This window comes from Elephantulus edwardii, unplaced genomic scaffold (genome assembly GCF_000299155.1).
Source record: "Elephantulus edwardii isolate Elephantulus edwardi_28Jun2011 unplaced genomic scaffold, EleEdw1.0 scaffold00093, whole genome shotgun sequence".
NCBI classification, from domain to species: domain Eukaryota; kingdom Metazoa; phylum Chordata; class Mammalia; order Macroscelidea; family Macroscelididae; genus Elephantulus; species Elephantulus edwardii.
Window position 1 is genome coordinate 12,809,857 of NW_006399843.1, and position 24,981 is coordinate 12,834,837.

General features: G+C 44.7%; 1 protein-coding gene across 1 annotated transcript; it reads left to right on the forward strand.

Annotated features, from left to right (window-relative positions):
• Positions 1 to 11,682: 11,682 nt before the first annotated feature.
• On the forward strand, positions 11,683 to 23,620 carry CXCR5 (chemokine (C-X-C motif) receptor 5). The gene is made up of 2 exons (XM_006890889.1): positions 11,683 to 11,733; positions 22,553 to 23,620. The coding sequence occupies exons 1-2, from the start codon at positions 11,683 to 11,685 to the stop codon at positions 23,618 to 23,620; spliced, it is 1,119 nt and encodes a 372-aa protein (XP_006890951.1).
• The last annotated feature ends 1,361 nt before the right edge of the window (positions 23,621 to 24,981 follow it).

Here is a 24,981-nt window from a genome sequence, read left to right on the forward strand (position 1 = left end):
ACAAGCACATGAAGAAATGTTCAAAATCCCTAGCTCTAAGAGAGATGCAAATTAAAACAACTATGAGATATCATCTCACCCCAATCAGAATAGCAACATTTAACAGAACAGCAAGCAACAAATGCTGGCGAGGTTGTGGAGAAACTGGAACCCTTATTCACTGACGGTGGGAGTGTAAAATGATGCAACCACTGTGGAAGGCGGTGTGGCGCTTTCTCAAAAAGTTGCAAATAGAGATACCATTTGACCCAGCAATTCTACTACTGGGAATATACCCTAAAGAAACCATAACTATAGTCAACTCAGCAACACCTAACAACAAATTCGTAACTAAGGAAATTACAGTTCTCATCCTCAAATCACAATAGTGACTTGTGAATCCACCACATAAATTTGGTTGAGTAACCTCACAAATGAAGAAAAGAAAGAAGAAAAATGATTAAGGGAAGAAAGAAAAGAAGACATATGAAAGTATACCACACGCTGCTTTTTTCTGACTCACGGCGAGAGTCTCGCCCTGTTTTTACTTTTAGTTGCCCTTATACTAGCACTGCCTTTGTTTAAATAAACTTTTCTTTCTTGCTTTAAAAAAATAAAAAACGTATATCACAAGCTACAAACAAGTATTATTTATGAAACCATTGTTATAGATGGACAGAGGAGGTGTGTGTGTGTGTGTGTGTGTGTGTGTGTGTTAACTAGATTAAAATGGGATTTTTTTATGATAATTAAAATTATTGCATACATACTAAATGTTAACTAGCAGAGCATGGTGATGTTATGCACTTATGAGTGGGAACTGGTCCATAGCAGACTCTCCAGAAGGTTTCCAGGGGGAGTAAATCAAGAGGGAGGAGATTGCCCATCTTTCTTCTAGGAGCAACTGTTGGATTCAAACCACTTGTCTTCTGGTTCGCAATGCCACTTCTTTCCTGCTAACCCACCAGAGCTCACTAGCAGCACATAAGGGTTACCAAATAGAATGGAGGTTGAAAGGATCAGCAAGATACCAGAAGTGGAAGTCAGTCAAGTCTAGAGGCATAACAAAATCTCAGCTGAGCCAGAGTGAGCCCTGGGGAAGCCAGCTGTGGGCTGTGGGTGCCAAGTGTGTGAAGTGCTAGGCACTGTTCTCAAGAAGGCCTAGCCAGGGTAGAAAAGGAGCTCAGTTTTGAGTTACCAGATACATCTGAGCAAGCCACCTGTGTGACTCAGTCCCATGTCACCAGTGGTCAGCAGTGGTTCTGAACATGTGGTTGGTTCCCAAGCCAGCGACATCAACATCACCTGGCACTCGTTAGAGAAACCAAAGCTGAAGTATCTCTACTGCATTCAGAGATTCAGAGACTTTCTGATTCAGAGACTCTAAAAGAAGGTCCTAAAGAGCCCTCCAGGTGATTCTCAGCCACAGGTCAAGTTTGTGAACCACTTCGCTATGGATGGCATAGCCATTTGCCATTCTGTGTTCAATACTATCTACACACATTGGTCTAAAAGCAGCCTCGCTGTTTTGGTTACTAATGCTGTGTAGTAGGTTTTGAGGTCAGGGAGTGCTATGCCTCCAACCTCATTTTTGTTTCTCAGAAGTGTTTTGTTTATTCAGGGTCTCTTGCCTCTTCAAATAAATTTTATAATTTCCCTTTAAATCTCCTTGAAGAATGAACTTGCTATCTGGGTTGGGATTGCGTTGAACATGTACGTTGCTTTTGGTAGGATTGTCATTTTTACAATACTGAGTCTTCCTATCCATGAACAGGGCACAATTTCCCATTTATTTAGGCCTTTTATTGTATCTTGAAGAAATGCTCTGTGAAACATCAGAGTACTGGTACAATGACAGGCACATAGACCAATGGAACAGAATTGAGAACCCAGAAATAGACCTAGCTATCTATGGTCAACTGATATTCGGCAAGGAAATTAAAGCTGTCAAATGAGAAAATTATAACCTCTTCAACAAACGGTGCTGGCAAAACTGGACTTCCAACTGCAGAAAGCTGAAACATGATCCACATCTCACACCATACACAAAAATCAACTCAAGGTGGATCAGAGACCTGGGAGTAAGCCCAAAACCATAACGTTTGTAAGAAACAAACTGGGATCAAGCTTAGAAGTGCTAGTCCAAGATATAAAGAGACTGCCAAATACAGCCAGAAATGCACAATCTGAAGAGGATAAAATGGATGCATGAGACCTTCTAAAGATTAAATCCATGTGTGCATCAAAACCTTTCTCTAACAGGGTGAAAAGAAAACCTACAGACTGGGAACAAACATTTGGTAATACCATCTCAGACAACAGTCTCATAATGAAAGTTTATAGAATATGCCTGGGCCTTTACAAGAAAACATCTTATAAGGTAATTACAAAATGGGCAAGAGACATGGAAAGAATTTTCACAGAGGAAGATATTCGAATGACAAACAGGCACATGAAGAAGTGCTCCAAATCACTGGCAATAAGAGAAATGAAAATCAAAACCACAATGAGATACCATCTCACTCCCATAAGAGTGGCAAAGTTTGACAGGGCAGCAAGTAAGAAATGTTGGAGAGGATGTGGTAAGAAAGGAACTCTTATACATTGTTGGTGGGATTGTAAAATGGTACAACCATTCTGGAAGTCAGTTTGGCACTCCCTCAAAAAGCTGAACATAGAAATTCCTTATGACCCAGCTATTTCACTACTTGGAATAAATCCAGAGAAAATGAGAACTGAGGCACAAACTGAGATTTGTACCATGTTCATAGCAGCATTATTCACCATTGCAAGAATATGGAAATAGCCAAAAATGTCCAAACACAAATGAATGGATTGAGAAAGTATGGTACATTCACACAATGGAATACTATGCAGCAATGATTTTGTGAATTATTACTTAACTTGTGAGGGTACTGGAGAGCATGATGCTGAGTGAACTAACTCAGTCCCACAAGGATAAATATTGTATAAAACCATTATTGTAGAATGAGTGTAAGGATCCAAGAGAGATGGGAGAGGGTGGAAGCAAAGGGATGAGGATGTGCTGGGGGAGAGGACATTAATCATGGGGTTTTACAATTTGTTGGGGGTGGGGTGAGGGAAATTGAAAGAATATGTTCTTAAAAACAATGTATTCGAATTTTGTAAATAAAGAAGTAGAAAATGGAAAGGAAGGAAGGAAGGAAGGAAGGAAGGAAGGAAGGAAGGAAGGAAGGAAGGAAGAAATAATAGCCTCGCTGGAAGAAAAGAAATGTTGAGTCTCCAATCTAGATCTTTTGATACAACTCCAGCACTCTTTCCACCATCCTCCCCCAGCCTCATAGTTTATGCGCACGTGCACGCGCGCGCGCGCCCACACACACACACACACACACACACACACACACACACACACACACGTCATGTGGGAAAGACGGCTGGGTGTATCCTCTTCTGGGTGCTTTCCATCCTGCTGAACCGGAGCTCACAGTTCATGTCTTTTTACGTAGTACATTTTTGTATACGCTTTTGAAAATGTGCTCAAACATTTGAAAATACTGATTCTGCCTTCTTTGTTAAACAAAGTATTCCCTGCGCAGAATCTGAATCTGTCCTTCCTGAATCTTCTGATTTTTCCCTTCACACTGGTGCTCAGCTCAGTAGACAAACCCCAGCCCAAGCACTTGACTTGCTCACCAACCTTACAGCCTCAGACTGAGGTTCCCAAGCACTCTTCGTGGCCTGTAACCTTGATGCGCCTACCCAGCACCTGCAGCCCATTTCCTCCCGCAGGACTCCTACCTGTTACCTAATAAGAAAGGCTCTGTGTGTGGGTGCTGGCTCCCAGCAGTGAGAACCTTTACCACCCCACTTCCTGTGTTGACTTGTATTGTGTTTTTTGGTCCCTGGTGCCTGAGTAACCTGTCAATATTCACAACTACTTCCCACTACTACGTAAAGTTCAGTTTCCACATCTAATGGTGGTAAAAATACCTAACACCTAGACATGGTGATTCAGAGGATGAAAGGAGACATGGCATGAGAAAACTGAACATAATTCATAGCACATAGTAAATTTCTGATAAATAACCTTTGTTGTGGTTATTTAAGGGTTTAAACATTATTTTCCCCTTTCATAACCAGGTAAACAACTATTGTCTGAAAAACTGGATCTTTTGGAAAATATGTTATGGTCTTGTGGAGAGAATCTCGATTTTGGTGTCCCATTGGGCTACGTTCAAACTCCCACTCTGTCAGTTGTTGTTGGTATGTGCCATTGAGTTGACTGAACAAAGGATCCAAGATATGAAACTGTATGAAGAAGAACACAGCATCAATAATAGAGGAAGATTGGTTAACACCCTGTCATATGCAAACAGCACAGCCTTACTATCTGAGAATGAAGATAACTAGAAGTAATCTCTGATGAAGGTCAAAGACTACACAGTCTTCAGTAAGGATTACACCTAAATGTGAAGAAAATTAAAGGCCTCACAATTAGGCTGATAAGTGGTAGACAGAAAAGAAATTTAAGTTGTCAAGGATTCTACCTCAGTTAATCATGAGCAAGAACTGAGACTCAACTCGCCCATCCCAAGAGACACAGCCAGGGATGGTGCCACTACCTCCTTTTGTGTTTTGAAGATTAAATGACATCAAATTAGAATAATAAGTAAAAATGAAGCTCAGTAAATTGTTGTTGTTATGTACTGTCGAGGTGAAACTAACTCATAGCTGACCCTTCAGTGGGTTTTCAGAGAGTTAGTCACACAGGAGTTGATTGCCCATCTTTCTCCAGCAGAGCACCTGGTGGATTCGAACTATGTGCCTTAGGGTTGGCAACACAACTCCTTACCACAAAGAAATGTTATTCCTCCTCTCTGTGGGTACCTTAGAGATTATTAACTTTTCATTAGGCTGACTCACTAGACAGGAACCTGTAGTGCTCTGTAGAAAAAAAAAAACAAACCAGGGTCTTCCGTATGTGAAATATCATGGTTTTTCTATCCATTCATTTGTTGATAGACACTTGGGTTGCTTCCCTCCATTCCTATTGTGAATAACATAGCAATAAACATGGGTGTGCATACATCTGTTTGAGTGACAGCTCTGATTTTTTCAGGGTGTATCCCTAGTAGTGGAATTGCTGGGTAAAATGGTATTTCTATTTCCAACTTTTTGAGAAAGCACCATACTGTTTTCCATAGTGGTTGCATGATTTATACTCTCACCAGCGATGAATAAGGTTCCAATTTCTCCGCAACATCTCCATCATTTATTGTTTGCTTCTTTGTTGAATTTTGCTATTGTTACTGGAGTGAGATGATATCACATAGTTGTTTTTATTGGCATCTCTCTGAGAGCCAGGGATTATTAACATTTCTTCATATGTTTGTTTGCCATCTGAATGTCTTTTTTAGTGAAGTGCCTATTCACATCTTGTGACTATTTCGTGATTAGGTTGTTTACCTTTTTTTGTTTGTTAAGGTGCTAGAGTACTCCATAAACTTTATATATGAGTTCCTTATCAAATAAGTCATTACCAAATATTCACATAATGGAAAACTATGCAGCCCTGATAAAGCAAGGAACTCACAAAATATTATACAACATATGTTGACCTGGAGAACATTATGCTGAGTGAAATATCTTAGTTACAAGAGGACAAATACTGCATAACACCACTGTTATAAAATATGACTGACATGAGTGTTGGAAGAAAACTAAGAGGGGTTAAATAATGAACACTGCATTAGAACAGATGAAGGAAAGAACTGTTTAAATGATTAGGCATGATTTATAGGACAACAGTCCAGAATAAGAGGTGCGTAGCAAAGTGAACTGAAGAAGGGATGTGGGAAATGAGGAAATTATGCAACAATGAATGCATTTTTAAGTGAATTGTGAAACTTTTTTTTAAGTGAATAAGGAAGAAAATGTGCAACAATGAATGAATGAAAATACAACTTTTCTGTAAACATTCATTAAAATCACAATAAAAAAATGTAACGGACTTATTAACATGTCCAGGGCACACTTCAATCTCCTGCTTCCTCTTTTCCTTCATCATCATTACCATAACTTCATCCACCATAAAAATTAATATCCACCTTCTAGCAGGCTTCATGTAATTCCTTACACACAGTTTTCATGCTGTCCTCATCTTCCATAGTACCCTTCCAGGCACAGTGTGGAGTTTACTGTTTAAATTTCTTTTCCTAGCCCTTAAATTTTACTTTGTCATGTGGATGGGTGGGAATGTTTGAATAGAGCATGTTATCCTATCCAGAAGGGGCTAGTCTCACCAATACACATGGGATTGATTAAACTCATTAAATTGAGCATCTCTAGTAACAGAAAAAAAGACCATCACTACCCAAGAAGAACAAACAAGAGAATAAAACTCATCCATCAGGACCAGAGCAACAGCCATAGCAGCCACAGTGGAAAGCCAGAGACCTGACACGAGATTGAGTGGACCTTAGGACTGCTGCTCCCATGGACAGAACCAGAGCTGAGCTAAGAGCCTTTGTTCAAGTTTGTTGGACACCTGGGTGGAGGAAGGGAGAGCCAGTTCTGGTAGGACTGAGAACTTGTACCAATGGCCTAAAGCCTCGAAGCTCAAGGCTGAGTTGCCTGCAAGCACATTTTGGATGCTGTCCTGACTGTGTTCTGCTACTAACCTGCATTACAACTTTCTGACTTGCCCAGTATGGTTCTCTGTTGACTGTGAGCTATCGCGTGGGATTTTGTACACACTCAGTAAAGCAGTAAGATTGGTGCTGAGATTAACAGAAAGAGGTACTAGAGTGTGGGGAAATGTTTTACTTCAGGGGCATTGATTTAGTGTTATTGATACTATTGATGGGGACAGTTCCCCTTTGTGAAGATGGTAAAGATCTGATATGGCCATTGTTGTGTGGCCCTTTCTCTTTTTACACACCATATATCTTTCTCTATCCAAACTCAAACTTTCAATGCCCAGCTCATATCTTACTTCTTCCATAAAGTCTTCCCTAACCTTTGAAATGTCTTGAATTTAATTTTGTCCCCCTCAAAATAGGTGTCACTAGTCCATAATCCCCAGTATCGTATGGTTTTGAATGTGTTATAAATCCTAACCTCCAAATGTTAATTTGAAGCTCTGGGGGCATATAGTCTACAGTGAATTGTTCTGTCACCCAAAGTCCAAATGTCTCCAGCAGTTCAAATCCACCAGCAGCTCCACCAAGTAGAAAGAACAGCAGTCTTCTTTGCCTACATTTTAAAGCCTCAGGAATACAATATAGAGTCACTGAGAGAATCAATATGACTACAGTGAGATTCAGTGAGTTTATATATTAATGAGTCAGGACTGGTAGAGCTTGTATCTTGAATCACAACTTTATAAGAAGGTATGACATAAATCACACCCTTATTCCAGTCACCTCTTTTACTCACACCCTTGCTTTTCTCTTACAAGAAATAAAAGGAGAAAAGAGAGAGAGGAGGGACCTGACTACACCAAGGGGGGAAAAAAAGCTGAAAGTGAAGTGTGTCCTTCGGATCTGGTGACCCTGCACTTAAGACCCTTCTACACTCAGTGGAAGATAGACGCCAAGACACATAGAGTCTCCAAGGAACTCTGAGACCACAGTTGTTGAAAGGAAACCTTCTCCAAGAGCCAACAGAATTAGAGAAAGCATTCCCCTGGAGTCGACAGCCTTAATTCAGATTTCTAGTACATTAATCTGTGAGAGTATCAATTCTTCGCTCTCCTTATTCCTTCCAAAGGGGAGGAAACAGTGACACATTTGAGTTGTGATGTTGTCAAAGAGTATTGAATATTCCATAGACTACCAAACAAATCTGTCTTAGAGGAAGGGCAATCAGGATACTCCTTAGAGGCAAGGATGGTGAAACTTCATCTCATTTACTTTGGGCATGTTGTCAGGAGGGGCTAGCCCTTGGTTAAAGACATGTTGAGAAGGGCATGAATCAGCAAAAGAGAAGAGGACTCTCAACGAGCTGGATTGATACAGTGACTACAACAGGTTTGAGCACGGTGCAGATTGTGAGGATGGTGCAGGAAAGGGCAAGGTTCCAATCTGTTGTTCATAGGGTTGCTGGGAGTTGTAGTTGACTCAATGGAACTTCACAACAACAGCAAACTGTGAGAGAATAAACTTCTGTTTATTAATCTACTTGTGATCTTTCTATTAGAGCATTCAGTAACTCAAACAAGAATAGTAGGTCTCTCATGGCATGACACAAGGTTCTATTTTAGCCTTGGACTGTCAATATTCCCAAATATTAGGACTTTAATAAACTAAAAGATGACATGTTTATCTAAGATTTTGTGAAATCACTGGATGACTAAACTAAAATATTTTTTTATCTATTTTTTTCCACTGTTGCACATTTTCTTCCTTCCCCTCTCCCAGCCTCAATGCATCCCTTGTTGCAGGTTGTTGTCATATATACAATGCCTAATCGCAAATTCCTGTCAGATACTTCTCCTCTTCATCTGTTCTAATGCAGTGTTCATTATCTATCTACTCTTTTCCCATTCTCTCCCCAACTCCTCACCGTGTCTGTCCTATTTTATACAGTGGTGTTATGGAATATTTGTCCTTTTGTGACTGAGATACTTCACTCAGCATCTAGTCTTCCAGGGTCACACATGTTGTATAATGCTTTACGAGTTCATTGTTTTTCAATGGTGCATATTTTCTTCTTCTTTTTTTATTATTAATTTCAGTAAAAATTTACAGAGACTTTGGATTTCCATTCATTCATTGTTGCACTTTCTCACCCTCCCAACTCTCCCCCCTAGTACACTACCCTCTTGGAAAAGTAAAACAAAAATTCTTTCATTGTTTCACAAACCCTCCCCAAGGTCCACTCCACCATGTAGCCTTCGCTCTAGACACCTGTCATGACAAAAATACCTTATCACATATACTTGTTAAACTGTTTTCTTCCTCATCTGTTTCAATGCAATGTACATTATTTATCCCATCTTTCTCAGTCTTTCCCCAACCCCGATGTCAGTCCTGTTTACAACAGTGGCACCATGCAGTATCTGTCCTTTTGTGACTGAGATACTTCACTCAGCATAATGTCATCCAGGGTCACCCATTTTGAATAATATTGCATGAGTTCCTTGTTTTTCAATGCAGCTGTAGTATTCCATTGTGTAAATATACCACAGCTTCTCTGTCCATTGTTTGTTGATGGACACTTAGGTTGTTTCCAACTCCTTTCTATTGTGAACAAAACCACATTAAACATGGGTATGCACAATGGTGCATAATTTTCCATTGTATGAATGTACCATAATTTTTGTTTGTTGATGGGCACTGGGCTGCTTCCATCTCTTTGCTATTGTGAATAGTGCAGCAATAAACATGGATGTGCATACATCTGTTTGAGTTGTAGCTCTGATTTCTTCAGGGTAAGCTTCCAGTAGTGGATCAAATGGTATGTCTGTTTCCAACTTTTTAAGAAAGTGCCAGATTGCCTTCTGTAGTGGCTGTACCATTTTACATTCCCACCAGGAGTGAATAAGGCTTCCAATCTCTCCACAACCTAGCCAGCATTTGATGTTTGCTGTCCTGTTGAACTTTGCTATTGATGCTGGGGGTGAGATGGTATTTTATAGTTGTTTTATGGACTCAGATTTTAAACATTTCCATTAATACACTGAAATAATCATCAAATGGTTCTAACCATCAAAATGCAAAATGCTTTCAAGGACAGTGCAAGTCCACAGAGAAAACCATTTTAATTGAAATCATGCAAGTATGATGACTTAAACAAGGAAATAAATATTTTCCAATATTTTGTCCTAGTCAGATAATACCTAGATCATTCATCAGAAATCACCCAGAGATCAATAAACTTGTTGACAAAGAACCTAGGAACAAAGATTGGTTTGATGACGTTGAGGAAGAGAAGACATGTAATGATGGAATACCTACCTCCCTTCAGAAGGTACTTATTGGAGAAGTCTGGATGTTTGGACAGAGATAGATTCTCTGGGGATGGGTTTCACATGAAGCATATTTTGACTTGGCATGAAGTTTCTAATAATCAAACCATCCTGCTTTTGAGTTGTGATGCTGGAGAAGAGTACTCACTACCATGGACTACCAAAAGACCACACAGATAGGACTTGGGGAAAACGCAGCCAGAGTGTTTCTTGGAGGCAAAGACAGCAGCAAAGCTTCATCTTTCATACGTTGGGTATGTAGCTAGGCAAGGGACATTATGCTTGGAAAGATGGAAGATCATTGAAGGAAAGGAAGACACCCCCCCCCCCATGGAGATGGATTGACACTGTGATGTCAGCAATGGGCTGTAGTGTGTCAGAGATGGTGAGGATGGTATAGTACCCTAGAAGACAGTTATAAAGGGTAGGATACTAGAGAAAGGCATCATTTGCCTTGAAAGGGAGTGTGATAACAGGGGCAGGGGTGGCACAAGGAAGCAACAATGTCTTGTGTGGGTGTCTCTGTATTGGGTTTACATCATTGCGTACCAAGAGAGGAAATGATCTCTGTTTCATGATCCTGGCTACCACTGGCCATCCAGGTTCCAGACAGGGTCTGGAAGAAAAAGTACAAAGAAACCTGAAGGAGAAAAATTATTAATGTCTAAAAAGGAGCTTCTTAAAGGAAGAAATCCTCAAATAGGACGGAGTTAAAGGAAAAGAAAGAGGACATGTGAGTTTATAAGAGTAGTAGACTGTTGAGAAAACACTGAGTATGAGTCAGGAAACTGGAGTTCAAGACCTAGCTCTACAGCTGATTCACCGTGGGATCTCGGGTAAGTTACTCTGCTTCTCTGGGCTCAGAGTTCTCCTGCATAAAAATCAGGGGTTAGGCTTGATGATCTCAGAAGTCCCTTCTAGCTGGGCAGTCCCTGGGGTTGTTAACCTCTGTGCCAGCCAAGTTAATCTATACCTAGGGCATCACTGCTTTTGAGTTATAAAATGAATCTGTGACTATGTTTATGTCTTATGTTTTCCTTGAGTAGTGTCATCTCTGTCTTCCAGTAAAGTTTTAGTGTCATTTCCTTTGTAAAAATCCAGACTGTCTCTTCAGAACTTGAACTTGAAAGGAAAGGCACTTTGTCTGTTGATGGGCAAGCAGGGCACTCAACTATATTGGTTTGCCTGGGACTGAGGGGTTTCCCCAGGATGAAGGATTTTCTATATGAAAACCTGTCATTTGAGGGCAAACTAAGATTCTTGGTCACCCTGGTGGCAAAAGAGGTTTTTTTAAGTCTGGAGATGGCTTGGGTGCAAGGTCCCTGTAAGGGCTCTTCCCCTGTCTCCTCTCCAGCTGGAGTTTCCCCATGACCCTGTTGACCTATCTGGTGGCTTTCTGTTACAAGGTGTGAGTCCTTTTTTGGGCAGCTGATGAGGGGCAGAAGAAACGAGGGGCAGCCTTTCAATCAGTCTCAAACCCCAACCGAGACAGCTATTGCCAGGAAAGACGCTGAATGCTTGACTAGCACTCATGCTGTGGGGATTTTCCCTTTTTCTTAAACAAAAAAAAAGAAAGAAAAGACCCAGTGGAAAAAAAAAAGTGATGAGTTGTGAGGTAGGCAGTGGCCCTACACCACCCCATTTGTTTAACTGTGCAGCTGGCGGCTACCACCTCACTATTGGCACCAGGCGGAGGAGAGCCTCTCAGCATCAGACAGTGACTGGTCTGGTGACACGCAGCCACAACCATGAACTACCCGCTGACCCTGGACATGGACCTCATAAACCTGGAAGAAGTGGTGAGTAGGGACAGACAAATCCTGGTCACCCAACCCCTGCTTGAAATTCTAAATATCCTATCCTGGGGCCCAAGAAAGAGGGGACAGCCTTGGAGTCCTACCTCCTGTGAACTGGTAGAGTGTAGATAGGCCCACTGGTCCTGCCTCTTGGGACCTTGTTTACCATCCCATGGAGCACACTGGTAGGAAGAGCAGATGCCCATCGTAGACACCCTTTAGGAGGGGTCGAAAGATAAGAGTTCTGTTCCTGCACTAACTTGCTGTGTGACCTGAAATAAGTCACTTTACCCCTCTGTTCAGTAGGAGAGTCCCTTCTTATCGCCTGGGGTTGGAATAAAGGACTAGATAGGGAGGTTTTCTTAATGTCAGAAAGCTGGCATTTGTAATAGAACAATTGACACTTACATATCTCTTCCTCTATGGTTACACCGTCAGGGCACCCCACTTTGTGTTGGATGCAGAATTTGAGGGCTTGCCTTCAGATAGCTCACAGCCTTCTAGCCAAGAAGTGAAAACTAGAATTCAGTAGATGCGACAAGATAAGGATTGTGTACTGAATGGAGCAGCTGTGAGATCAGAGGGCCAGTCAAGAGAGGAAGATTCCAGGGAGCTGGAGTCAGGAGGGGGTACCAAGCTGGTGAGAGAGGCCCTCTGACCCTGTATTAATCCTAAAAATGTCCTAGAGCATTTTGTGGTCCCCTTTCAGGGTTGAGCCCTCTGGGGATGACATCTTCTTGTTCCCAGCTCCACTCTCTACTCCCCACCCAAGTTCATCCAGGGAAGCATACATCTGGCTTGGTTTGGTTGTAATTTTACTTCTAAATCACTTATGCAGGGTGCAGTTAAACCAGAGCTGAGCGGGACTTGGGGGTGGGAAATGGAAGACCAATCATAAGGGTCTCTTGGAAACCTCTTTATATTCTTTGTCCCTTTCCTCCACGGCCAAGAGTATTTCTGGGGGAAAGATGTCTCTGAATTGTATTCTGGTCTAGGTCATGAAGGACCTACTTACTGCCTCTCTTCTCTATCTACATGCTTTCCTGACCCTAAATTCACTCTTAGTTGTTCTCTGATTCCTCCAACTCCTTCACTAGACTCTGATAGTGTAATTCAATCAATTGTGTTCCCAGACTAGCCTCAGAAAGCCTGCTGCTCATTTGCTCATGTCCCAAGATTTGGTTGGCAGAGTGACATGCTACAGACTACACCATGAGAGCTTCTTTCATGTCCTAAGACTTGAAAGTATAAATAGAACAAGAGAAGGAGGTGAGAAGAAAATGTGGCCTCTCAAATCCAACCTTCAATTAAAGAAGAGCCAGAACCATGAGTACAAGCAGGACTGGCTGTATCATTTGAGGGATCCAGTGCAAACCAAAATCTCAGGGACCCTTGTTCAAGAATTAGTAAGAATTAAAAAAAATAATAATAATTTCAAGACAGCAGTAGGACAGAACTAAACCCCATGGGACCTTTCTAAGGTTAAGGGCCTGCATGACTGCATATGCCCCACACCTGTGAAGCCAACTAGGAGTCTAATTACAGAGTCTGGGCAATACCCCAAATCAGACTGAAACCTCATTGCCCAACAAAGCAGCATACTCCCAAGCTGACCCCCAAGTCTTGGTCCCTGGCCTCACCTGATTAAGTAACTAGTTGTCTTCCTGTGCCCAAAGCTTCAAGCTGACCACGAGCCCTGACCCAGTTGGATATCGCAGTAACCAGCTCAAGACACAGGCAAGCTGTTCCTGGCTTCTGAGAAACCTCAAGGATTTCCCCTAACTGCACATCTCACTCCACTTTGTGACCTACTAGGGACCGGTGGTGGCAGGGGGCAAGGGGACAGTAAGCAGGGCATGGCTCATATCACAAAGAAGATCTACCAGCAGAGAAAAGGCCTGGGGACATGCTCCACGTCACACCTCAAACGGTTGGTCCTTAGCCACATATCCAAGCATGCCAGGACAGTTCAACCAGGTGTGAAACCAAAGACTCCTGGAGCCGTCTGCACCCTGGAACTCCTCAACCAGCTTCTAGTGCTTCCTCCCCCCTTCACTTTAGTATTGCCTACATTCCCTCTCTCCAGGGTTGTTGGCCCTGTGAAGCACAGAGCCCTTCTCTCCATCCCACCCAACTCACAGCAAGACTTGAATAGTCAGGCTTCCTCCAAGGATCTGTCAGCACAGAGATCCCAGGGTGGTCTGGCTTCTAAAGAGCCTCACAAAACAGTAACTCCTCAGTGTTTATTGGCTTGCGATACCCTAAAGACTTGAGTTCACCATTTCTCTCTGGAGTCGTCCTGTCCTGGCTTCTTCCATTCCCTCTGCTCCCTGTTCTGTCTTTGTCCAAAACAAGCACTTGTTCATTTTCCGAGAGCTCCGTGCTCTATACTGTTGGGTTAAGAACTGAGAACTCTAGGTTAGTGTTGTTCATCTAGTACATCCCTTCCTTCTCTTAGAAGCTAAATTTCTAGAAACTTCCATTTTCTAAGGTAGGCTGCTAAAGCCCATGAATGAAGGCTCTAAACCCAGAATATTTGTACTAGGCACAAGAAAGAGCCCTAGAGCCTGGGGTGGGTGTTACAGGAACCCGTCCAGCTAGGAAGGCAGATTTAAGCAGACCCAAGGAAGCCCATCTTGAAGTGAGAGGATGAGAGGTGACTAGGGCACCTGGAGAAGCCGGTCATAATCTATGGTTTACCTCATCCTGCATAGAAGTCATGAGGGGACCTGCTAGGTGAAGGTAAAATTCTGGCTGGCTGCTCCAGAGCTCAGGAAACGCTAACTCCCCTTGACCTCTCTCTCCAGTGAAGATACCCAGAAACCAGTGTGTCCAGAGCATCAGGCTGCCTGTTCACTGGCTGGCTGTTCACATGCACCACCTGATTTCATCAAGGAGGTGTAAAGAAGAGGAACCAAAACTGGCTCAGGCTGGCTCTGGGCTTTACCTTGGAGGATGGGAGGATCCTCACAACTGCCACTGAGTCAAAAGTCCCAGAGGAACCCCAACAGAAGACACCCCCATTGTGGGTACTTGGGGTGTCAGAGATGAGTAGGAGTGCACTAGCAGTGGAGAGCAAGAGTCCGTGTTGGGGTGTATCTGAGCTCAGGCACACTGACTAGAGTCTCCTTTGGAACTCTTGCCTTCTTTGAGGATACACACTGTGGCCAATCCTATGTCTCTGACAGAAGAACATAAAAGTGCACAAGCACCCCAAGATAAAGGTAAACAACCCAATTTCAAAATGGACACAGGATATGAACAGACACTTCACTGAAGAAGACATTCAGATGACAAAAACATGAAGAAATGTTCAAAATCCCTAGCTCTTAGAGAGAGGCAAATCAAAACAACTATGAGATATCATCTCACCCCAGTAAGAATAGCAAAATCCAACAGAACGGCAAACAACAAATGCTGGTGAGGTTGTGAAGAAACTAGAACCCTTATTCACTGTTGGTAGGAGTGTAAAATGGTGCAACCACTATGGAAGGCAGTATGATGCTTTCTCAAAAAGTTGGAAATAGAAAGACCATTTGACCCAGCAATTCCACTACTGGAAATATACCCTAAAGAAACCAGAACTGCCAACCAAGCAGATGTTGTGGTATATTCACACAATAGAATATTATGCAGCATTGAAAAATAAGGAACTCATGAAATATTATACAAAATGGGTTACCCTGGAGGACATTATGCTGAGTGAAATATCTCAGTCACAAAAGGACAAATACTGCATAGTGCCACTGTTATAAAACAGAACTGACATCTGACATCAGGTTTGGGGGAAAATTTTTAAAAAAGGGGGGGATAAATAATGTACACTGCATTGAAACAGATGAGGGAGAAAACTATTTAAAAGGGATATATGATTAGGTATTATTTGCATGACAAGAACTACATAGTAAAGTAGACAGAACAGGGGTGAGGGAATTGTATAATAAGGAAAGAATTTTTTTTCCAAAAAGAAAAGCAAACTGGGTGGAGGGGTGGGCAGGGAGGAAAATGTGCAACAATGAATGAATGGAAATCTAATTTCTTTCATTAAAATTTCACTTTAAAAAAAGAGTCAAGGGAGCTCTGGTGGCCTAGTGGCAAGAAGCTGCACTGCAATCCCAGAGGTGTGCCATTCTAATCCACCAGACGCTCTGCTGGAGAAGGAGGGATAATCTCCTCTTGTACCAGTCAGAACTGATTTGATGGTACATGCACAAAAAAAAATAAATTTTTTTAAAAAAAAGAAAGATACAAACAATGAAACATGAAAACAACAAACCACAGGAAGAGTATGAATATTACAAAAAAATAATTTTAAAAAAGTGCACCAAGATTTGGAACCAAGAATCAGGACACAGAATGAGTATTCTCTCAGGAATGAGAGGATGTAATATTGGAAGCAGGAGTGGCATCCACTTCCTAAACAACGTACCACGGGAAACTCTATGAACTTTGATAAGTGATGATAGTTATAGAAAGTCTTCAGGCCTTTTGTCCCTAGGGCTTTTATGAGTTTTGCTTGGCTAGAAGGCAATCAACAACAATAATATTGAGATCAGTATTGCCCTGAGAAATTGGCTAATGATTGCTGTATATGTGCAGAAGGCATGTCCCTAGGAGTGTGTGTTTCTGTCCACAAAGTGCAAATAGATTTTAGGGTGCTAGGTGGGAAGCCCTTTAAACCTATAGACTTAATGCAGAATAGATTGCTCACAGTCTCCACACCCCTCCCTCCAATCACATCCATGTTCCTATTGGCCCAGATCCCCTGAGTAGAGGTCCAAGAGTAGTCTAGGAGGATGGAAGGTGGAAGAGTTGATAAATGACAGGCAAGAATCTAAGACTGTCTTTAGGGAACGTGGGCACTCTGAGAGAAGGTCGGGGTAAGGGATACAGACTTGGACTCTCTACCTTAACCAGGGTCATTCCTCCAGACCCATGTACACTGCAAGTCACTGAAAGTTGGAATGAAGGATATCCTGACCTGCTCCACTCCCAGCTCCTGATTCTTGGCTATACAGGCAGAGACATAAAAGGAGAGAAAGCCCATGTGCCCTCCCAGCACCAGAGTTGCAGCCTACATCTGTGTGCAGACTCCTCCTACAGCCAGCGTGACTCAGGCTCCAGGACTCCTAGAGTTGGGTCTAGGTGAACCATGTTCTCAGCAGATCATCCTACCTCATTCCTTAGAGTTGAGAAAGCAAGATCAGGCTGGAGCATTCACCAGAGGCAGACTGGCTAGAGAAGCAGTCAGCTCCTGGGTGCTGAGAGAGGTGAAGATAATGCTGAAAACCAGCTCAGCTGGAGCAGAGAGTGCCAGAGGAGCAGGGTTTGGGAGTCTCTTGGGTCAGGGATTGCTTCTCATACACCTGCACCCAAACATTCTCCTTCCTCCTGAGGACCCGGTCACACCGTTGGACAGATCTGCCCATTAGAAATTTCTCTCTTCTGACTGGAATACCACTCAACACCCAGCTTGCATCCATTCCTCCTCGTGTGCTTTGGAAGTTCACATGATAAACTCATTCTCTACCTCTTGCCCACAAGCTTCTTTCTAATCCTTGAAAGCAGCATTCATGGACTCAATCAAGTCTTCTCTTCCTAAGACTTCACACTTCAAGCACCAGAAAACTTCCACCCAGAGAGGGTTGTCAAGACACCTCCACAACCAGGCCATCCAATAGGTGGAGGGGGTGGGGGTATAGTTGCCCACCTATCAGTTTCCATTCACCTATCACAAGGTAGCATTAGCCTTCCTGGCACCTACATCATCCTGTTGACTTATCTTACACTTGCAGTCAACAAACTCCTGGGTCTTCTCATAAACTATTGTTAAGCTAGGTCTTCCCTGACTTGTCTCTGGACAGCTGCTGTTTGCAACTTGAGCCCTCTACATTTTCCCCAAGCTGCTCCGCTGGGTTAGCTCTGGTGCAGTCGTCCATGGTGAGCTGTGCTAACTGGAAGGTTGTGCAGCTTCAGTGGTTGGAATTCACCAGTGGTCCTTTGAGAGAAGGATGGACAGCCTCCTCCCATTTGGATTGACAGCCTCAGAGACCCAGTGGAGGGACACTATGAGTCAGAACTAACTCAAGTGAGTTTGGGCCTTAGTTCCAGCCTGTGGAAAATCCTGCATTGTCTAAAAGTACACTAGGACCTCACTTAAGTCCTCAGCCAAAACAGGGTTGTGTATGCAAAGAGAGAAGGGGCTCCAGGACAGATTCTTGAGAAATGTCCTAGAGCCACATGCACAGACATAGACACACATATACACACAGGCCTGTTGACACAGATCCCCAAACACTTCCTGGCTTCACACTGGCTAGGTCAGGGCAATGAGGTAACTTCATTATTTGGAACAGAGGAGCCTGGAGACCTTAATTATCCAGAAGTGGGCTTTGGTCCTAAAGTGTCTCCCAAGGGAGGAATGAGGGCAGAGAAGAAGAGTAACAGGCATGGATCCTACCACTTAGCGTCTATCCATCCTCTCACTCCCCCTACCTCTCTACCAGGCTCTGCGCCAGACCCTCCTCTGGCCCCTGTCCCCAGAGCTCACACAATCTCCTAACTAAACACCTGGTTTTCTGCTCAGCTTCGTTCTGGTCATTGAGTTTTCTTGTTTTCCTTGGGACAGGAGTCGCAAGACTGTATGTCGCTTTTTGTCCACAAAATGCTGACGTGGCTCCATTTGACACAAATCTGCATCTACACGGTGTGCATGTTACTGTCTGAGCATGTGTTTATGAAGGTTTTGGGTTTCTGCAGCTTTTTACATCAGAGGGTGAGTGAGCCACTCACCTCAATTGCCTGTCCTGTGCTTTTCAGGGTGTGGCTGGAAGGGCTCCCCTTTGAACCATAAAATCCCTGATTCCTTAACTTCCCAACAGGCACGCTTCAGCCTGGCTTTATTAGCTCTCTCTGTGGTTTGGAGTAGGGTGAGAGTAGCTAGTTCCCTGTGTGTGGGAAGTGACTTTAGCACACACCACTCTTGAGACCCCAAAACTTCTGTTTGACACCTCCTGCTGAGATGTATTGTCAGCTCTTGGGAACCTGTCAACAAGCTTCCTGCCGTCTTTCCTTCCCTGCTTGAGCACTTTGCCAAACAAATATCCTTTGGCAAAAAGAAAGCAAAAACAAAGCAGTGGTAGGCCTGGATGCTTTAGAAGACCAGGACTTGAGTTCTCATGAAAGGATTTCTGGCTTAGGCAGGCTGATAGAATTTCCAGGCAAAAGGGTGAAATCTATGAAAGAAGGTGGAACCCAGTTCTGATACGTGCCTCAGGGCCTCTGTCTCTCCTCCCAAGGCCTAAATTACTTTGCTCTTTCTAGAAGTTGCTAACTCCACTGTTAACCCACTTTAACTTCTACTGAATTCCAAGATGAGCTAAATGACTGTGTTCAATGACAATTTTGGCAGTCGCTCCCACTCCTAAAAGAGAACCTAAAGGGAAGTTCCCGGCACTCAGGAGTATGGAGGGAGGGAAGGACTTGAAGGACACGTGGGACGTTCTGAGTCCCTCTGAGGTACAAAGAAAGTCCTGAGCGTGTATGTTATTAGAAGGGGTTATTCTTTGGAAAGAGGGAGAGTCAGTGAAGGAAAGGAAGACCCTCAACGAGATAGATTGACACAGTGACTACAGCAATGGGGTCAAGTATGTCAGCGATGACAAGGATGGCACAGGAGAGGACAGGGTTCAGATCGGTTGTTTAATGAGTCATATTCGACTCAGCAGCACCTAATAACAATAGCCCTCTCACAGAAACTCCTTCCGAGAAATCCTGCATGTCTGTCATGTATAAAACACAGGGCTCTGTGAGGGGAACACAAAACACCTGAATCTAGGATTTTACTATCTTTTAGGGAAATGGCCTTTTCAGTCCTATGTGTTGGACTAAAAGAATATTCTTAATGTTTGGAGAAGAAAAATGTCATTCTGAGTGTGGAAGACTAGGAACATGGAAGGATGTGAAAAGGTACCATGGAGTTGGCTGAAGGAAGGATAGAAATTTCATTGGCAAACTTACAGACAAAGGCTTGCCAGACAAAAGGAAGAATTTAAGCAAAGTTTTGGAGTCAGGAAAGGTGGGGTGCTGGACTGTCAGCTGTACAGTGATGTCCCTGGAAGGCAAGGTGCCTAAAGCAATTAGGTAGAGGGTTCCACTGAGTTTAGCCCTCATCTTGCAGGTCCATGGTTTTCAAAATATTGGGCCCTTTGGAGTAGTGAGAGAAGATCTTCACCCTGAAACCCACAGCGTCCCTTTTCAGCACAAAGTAGCTAAGAGAATATGCCATCCCCTTTTCCTTATGACTCAGGGTGAAGTCTCTCTCAGGGAGGAGTGATAGGGAATGGCAAAGGACACACTGACAAAGAAGATTAATCAGAACTGGCCTTGACAAGCACTGTGGCATTTGGACAAGAACAAACTGGGAGGAGGGTAGAGAGAATAATGCAACAATGAATGAATGGAAACCCAAAATCTCTGTAAATGTTTATGAAAATTAATAAAATATAATTATAGAAAAAAAATATTTTTTGAGCTGTAGAATCGTTTTCTCAAACAAAAGCTTATGTGAGAAACAACACAGGAGATCAAAGTAGTGATCTCTGCTTTAAAGGTCAGAAGGGAGTCTAGAGCCTCTTCCAGCTCCACTCTGTCCTGGAGACACTGTGTGATACATACACAATCATGGCCACATTTCAGAGAACGTCAGTGGGGTCGTGCTACCTGTGACCTGTGAAATTGAGCTATGTGTTTAAAACACTCTTTCCCTAAGCAAGCGTACCACAAAAGCCCATTTCTCTGGGCCACTGTCATCTGAAGACGCTGAGGTGGGCCTATCCCAGTCTTCTCTTAATGAACTTCCATGACAAACTTGACCTTTTTCCTACAATTGTACAATTAAATGGAGATCAAGAGAAAGAAAAAAAAAAACCACCACTGGTCAGAGTTGGTGGGGAGCCAGTGAAAGACTTCAAGTAGGACACTGAGGAAGTGGGATGGGGGGGAGGGGAGCAGCACGCAGCCCCTCCACCAGGTAGGAGGGAGACAGAAGTGGAACATTAGGTGAAGGAGGCAGAGGGATGCTGAGGGGTGGGGGTGGAGGGTAGGTGGCCCTGTTGTTGCCCGAATAGATCCCCACCCTCTTCTTACAGAGCTTCCTGCCCTGGGTACTAGAAAAGAAACCTGTCAGTTTGGTGAATGGGTCTGGTCACCATTGAGAGTAAGTGTATGACTCACAATTAGGGCCCCTGGGTGACAAGAAAATCTTGTGGGTAGACATGCAACCACCCTCTGCTCAGGGTCACCCCGGACCCTCTCTTCTGATCACCCAGGAGAGCACTGTGAGACCACTTGGGGCTTGGAGGGAAGGGTAGCCCTCCTGTGTTCTGCCTCCTGGGGCTCATTATTTACAGAGTTGTTTTTTGTGTTTTGGTTTTTTTAACTCCCATCAGTTGGCTGTAGTGGGTTTTGAATTGCTGTGGGGACAGGACTGGCTAGCGAGGGGTGGGAAGAAAAGAGCTGGGAGGAGGAGCAGGGGCAGGTGCAGTGGGACATCTGTGAGTGAAAGGTATGAAAACAGGCATGGTGTCTTCCTTTGTGGTTAGCTGGGTAAACAACCTGAGTGCTGGCAGAGTGCTGACTTGGGGGGGGGGGCAGTTACAGAGGGGCGTGGGCAGGGGCAGGACGGTGGGGAGGAGGGAACTTCCGGAGACAGCTGGCCAGCTTCCTGCCCTGGGAACAGCCTTCTTCCCTCAGCCTTGGGCCAGGGTCTCCTGCATTCTCCTACTTCCTGCTGCCTCTAGGTTTTGCTTCTGAAGCTGTGGGGCTGTGGTCTGGAGGAAGGCGTTAGTGAGGGCAATCAGCAGAGAGTTTATCCATTGCTTTCCTCAGTAGCCCCACAAGAAAGTCCAGGCAGGACCCCCGCAGTGGAGAATTTGGCTCTAGAGGGAGACAAACATGGTTCCAACACACTTGCAAAAAGTATTCTTACCTTGAGATTGTTCAGTAGATTCAATGAAATGAGATGTAAGAAACCCCTAGCACACTGACTCTCCGCAACAAATAGGAGGTTATTTCCACAATCCTGATCATAATGACCACAGTCAGGAAATGGGGAGGTGGCAAGAGGAACCAGCAAGCCACATAAGTCTGCACCCCTCAATAGGAGCCAGGCTTCAGTGCCCACTATTTTTGTACGAATTAGAACAGATGGCTCCTCATCCCACCCAGATCTTTCCCCATAGTCAATACAAGATCTTTCTCTAATTCTAGACCCAGCCTGTAGTCTCTCATACCTGTAGACACATAAACACAAAAAATAACTTAGAGGTACACCACACTTCACAGTTTACAAAGTCCTACGTCATGTATCTCTTGTCACTTTATTGTTACCTCATGAGGAATCAGACCCTTTTATCAGTCAGGAGATCCTGAGTGCACCTGGTTGATAACCTAGAGGTTGGTGGTTCAAGTGCACCCAGAGGTGCCCTTGAAGAAAGCCCTGGTAATCTCCTGAAAAATTAACCATTGGAAATGCAGGGAAGCACAGTTCTACCTTGACACACATGGGCCTGCCATGAGTCAAAGCCATCTCCATAGCAATTGGCTTGGTCAACCACTGAAGCTGGGGAAAGTAATTGGTCTAAAGACAAAGAAGAAAAATTGGGATTTTGTCAGTGGTGCGAATAGGGAATGAAGGGACAACAGCAAGTATTATGGGAATTGAGGAGAGGAAAGAAAAAGCAACAGGTAGGCAGGGGTCCTCTGAGAGAGGAAGGGCCAGGTACTCAGTTTCCCATCCTCCTGTCTCTCTCATCCTTTCCAGTACAAAGAATTCAGCAACTACAGTGACTACAGCACAGTGTCACCAACGGAAAACCACTTCTGCTCCACAGTTGAAGGACCCCTGCTGACCGCCTTCAAGGCCACGTTCATGCCCGTGGCTTATGGCCTCATCTTCCTCCTGGGCATGATGGGCAACACATTGGTGCTGGTGATCCTGGAACGTCACCGGCAGACACGGAGCTCCACGGAGACCTTCCTCTTCCACCTGGCCGTGGCTGACCTCCTCCTCGTCTTCATCCTGCCCTTCGCCGTAGCGGAGGGCTCTGTGGGCTGGGTCCTGGGCACCTTCCTCTGCAAGACTGTGATAGCTCTGCACAAAATCAACTTCTACTGCAGCAGCCTGCTCCTGGCCTGCATTGCCGTGGACCGCTACCTGGCTATCGTCCACGCTGTCCATGCCTACCGCCACCGCCGACTCCTCTCCATCCACATCACCTGCACCGCCGTCTGGCTGGCGGGTCTCCTGTTTGCCTTGCCAGAGCTTCTCTATGCCAAGGTCAGCCAACACCATCACAACAACTCCCTGCCACGCTGCATCTTCTCCCAAGAGAACCAAGCAGAAAGCAATGCCTGGTTCGCTTCCCGCTTCCTCTACCATGTCGGAGGGTTCCTCCTGCCCATGCTGGTGATGAGCTGGTGCTATGTCGGGGTAGTGCAAAAGCTGTGCCAGGCCCAGAGGCGCCCTCAGCGGCAGAAGGCGGTCAGGGTGGCCATTCTGGTAACAAGTGTCTTCTTTCTCTGCTGGTCTCCCTACCACATCGTCATCTTCCTGGACACCCTGGTGAGGTTGAAGGCCATGAACCATAGGTGTGAACTGAACAGCTACCTCTCGGTGGCCATCACCATGAGTGAGTTCCTGGGCGTGGCCCACTGCTGCCTCAACCCCGTGCTCTACACGTTCGCCGGGGTGAAGTTCCGGAGTGACCTGTCCCGGCTTCTCACCAAGCTGGGCTGTGTCGGCCCCGCCTCCCTTTGCCAGCTCTTCCCGAGCTGGCGCAAGAGCAGCCTCTCGGAGTCAGAGAATGCCACCTCTCTCACCACCTTCTAGGTCCTCGCACCCTTTTCTATTTCTGCTTTCCTTGCAGGAACCCCTTTCAACCCGGGCTGCGTTCCTAAGAATTCCCTTTGACCGGCATCTTTATGGGGAATTGGACACACTAGCCCCTCTTTCTATGACATCCTTGCTAGCTTTTTCTCAGCCTCATGGCTGGGCTGGAGCTCAAGAAGGGGAAGTAGTCTAAAGGCAAAGGAAAGGCTTCCTGTGTCCACCTGCATCACCTTAAGCTGAAAGGACCCCACGTATCTTCTCATCCTAACCATCCAAAGTTCAGGAAACAACTTTTACTTCTGCCCTCACCGATAAGGAATAGCAGGTCCTTCCAGAACACTGTATCATCTCGTGGGCCTCTGACCCCTCAGCTACTGACCCCCATCCAGGCCCCCAGCCCTGCAGCTTTTTGACCAAGCTAAAGCTCAGAATCACTTTGCTCAGGTAGCTCTAACCACCCCAGTGCTGGGCAAGTGAAGAGCCAATTGCAGGTGTTCACAGGTAGACGGGGAAGAATCAGGGTTGAGCCAGAAAGAAAGAAGCCAATGGTGGAAAGAAAAAATTCCCCTTCCCCAGCCTCAAGGAAGAAAGTGGGATCCAGTTATTTTCCTCTGCCCAGGGTGGTGGTGGAGGTGGGCTGGAGAACTCCAGCAGGCTGGATCCAGAGTGCTGGTGGATCCTAGCGGACTCAACCACACTGAGGACAGTGGGAACTCCTAGTGCAGGCTCAGGCTCCAGCAAGAGCGATTCCTGAGCGAAGACCCCGGAGGACAAGAGCCAGAGGCTGAAGGGAGCCTCTAGGGGGTCACATCACCAATTCCCTGCCTGCAAGCTAGCCCAGGTCTCAATGGGCTTCATCTTGGGTAGGGCAGGGTGAGCAAAGACCTGTACAGGGAAGTCCCCAGGTCCCCGCGGAAGCCCGACCCTAAGAGGACACTACTCAGTTGGAACCAAAGGAAGCTGCTCCGCGCTACAGAGGCTGTCAGACATGTCTGGGCATTCCCACCCTCCTCCCAAGTCTCATATCTGGGGTGATGGGGGAACTTCAAGTCATGGACACCATCTGGGTTAAGTTCCTAGGAGGTCCCACTGGGGAAACCAGAGCTGGGACCCTCTGGACTGTGCCTTCACCACAGACTTTGAAAATGCCTAGGGGTCCCCCCTTTCCCTCCCAGGCATCCAAGAGCAAACTGGGCTGGAGAAGCCAGACAGAAGCAAAAAGGCAGATGGAATTTAGAGTTTTCTTTTTAATAAAAAGGCACCTATAAAACAGGTCAATACAGTACAGGCAGCACAGAGACCCCCAGAACAAGCCTAAAAATTGTTTCAAAATAAAAACCAAGAAGATGTCTTCACATATC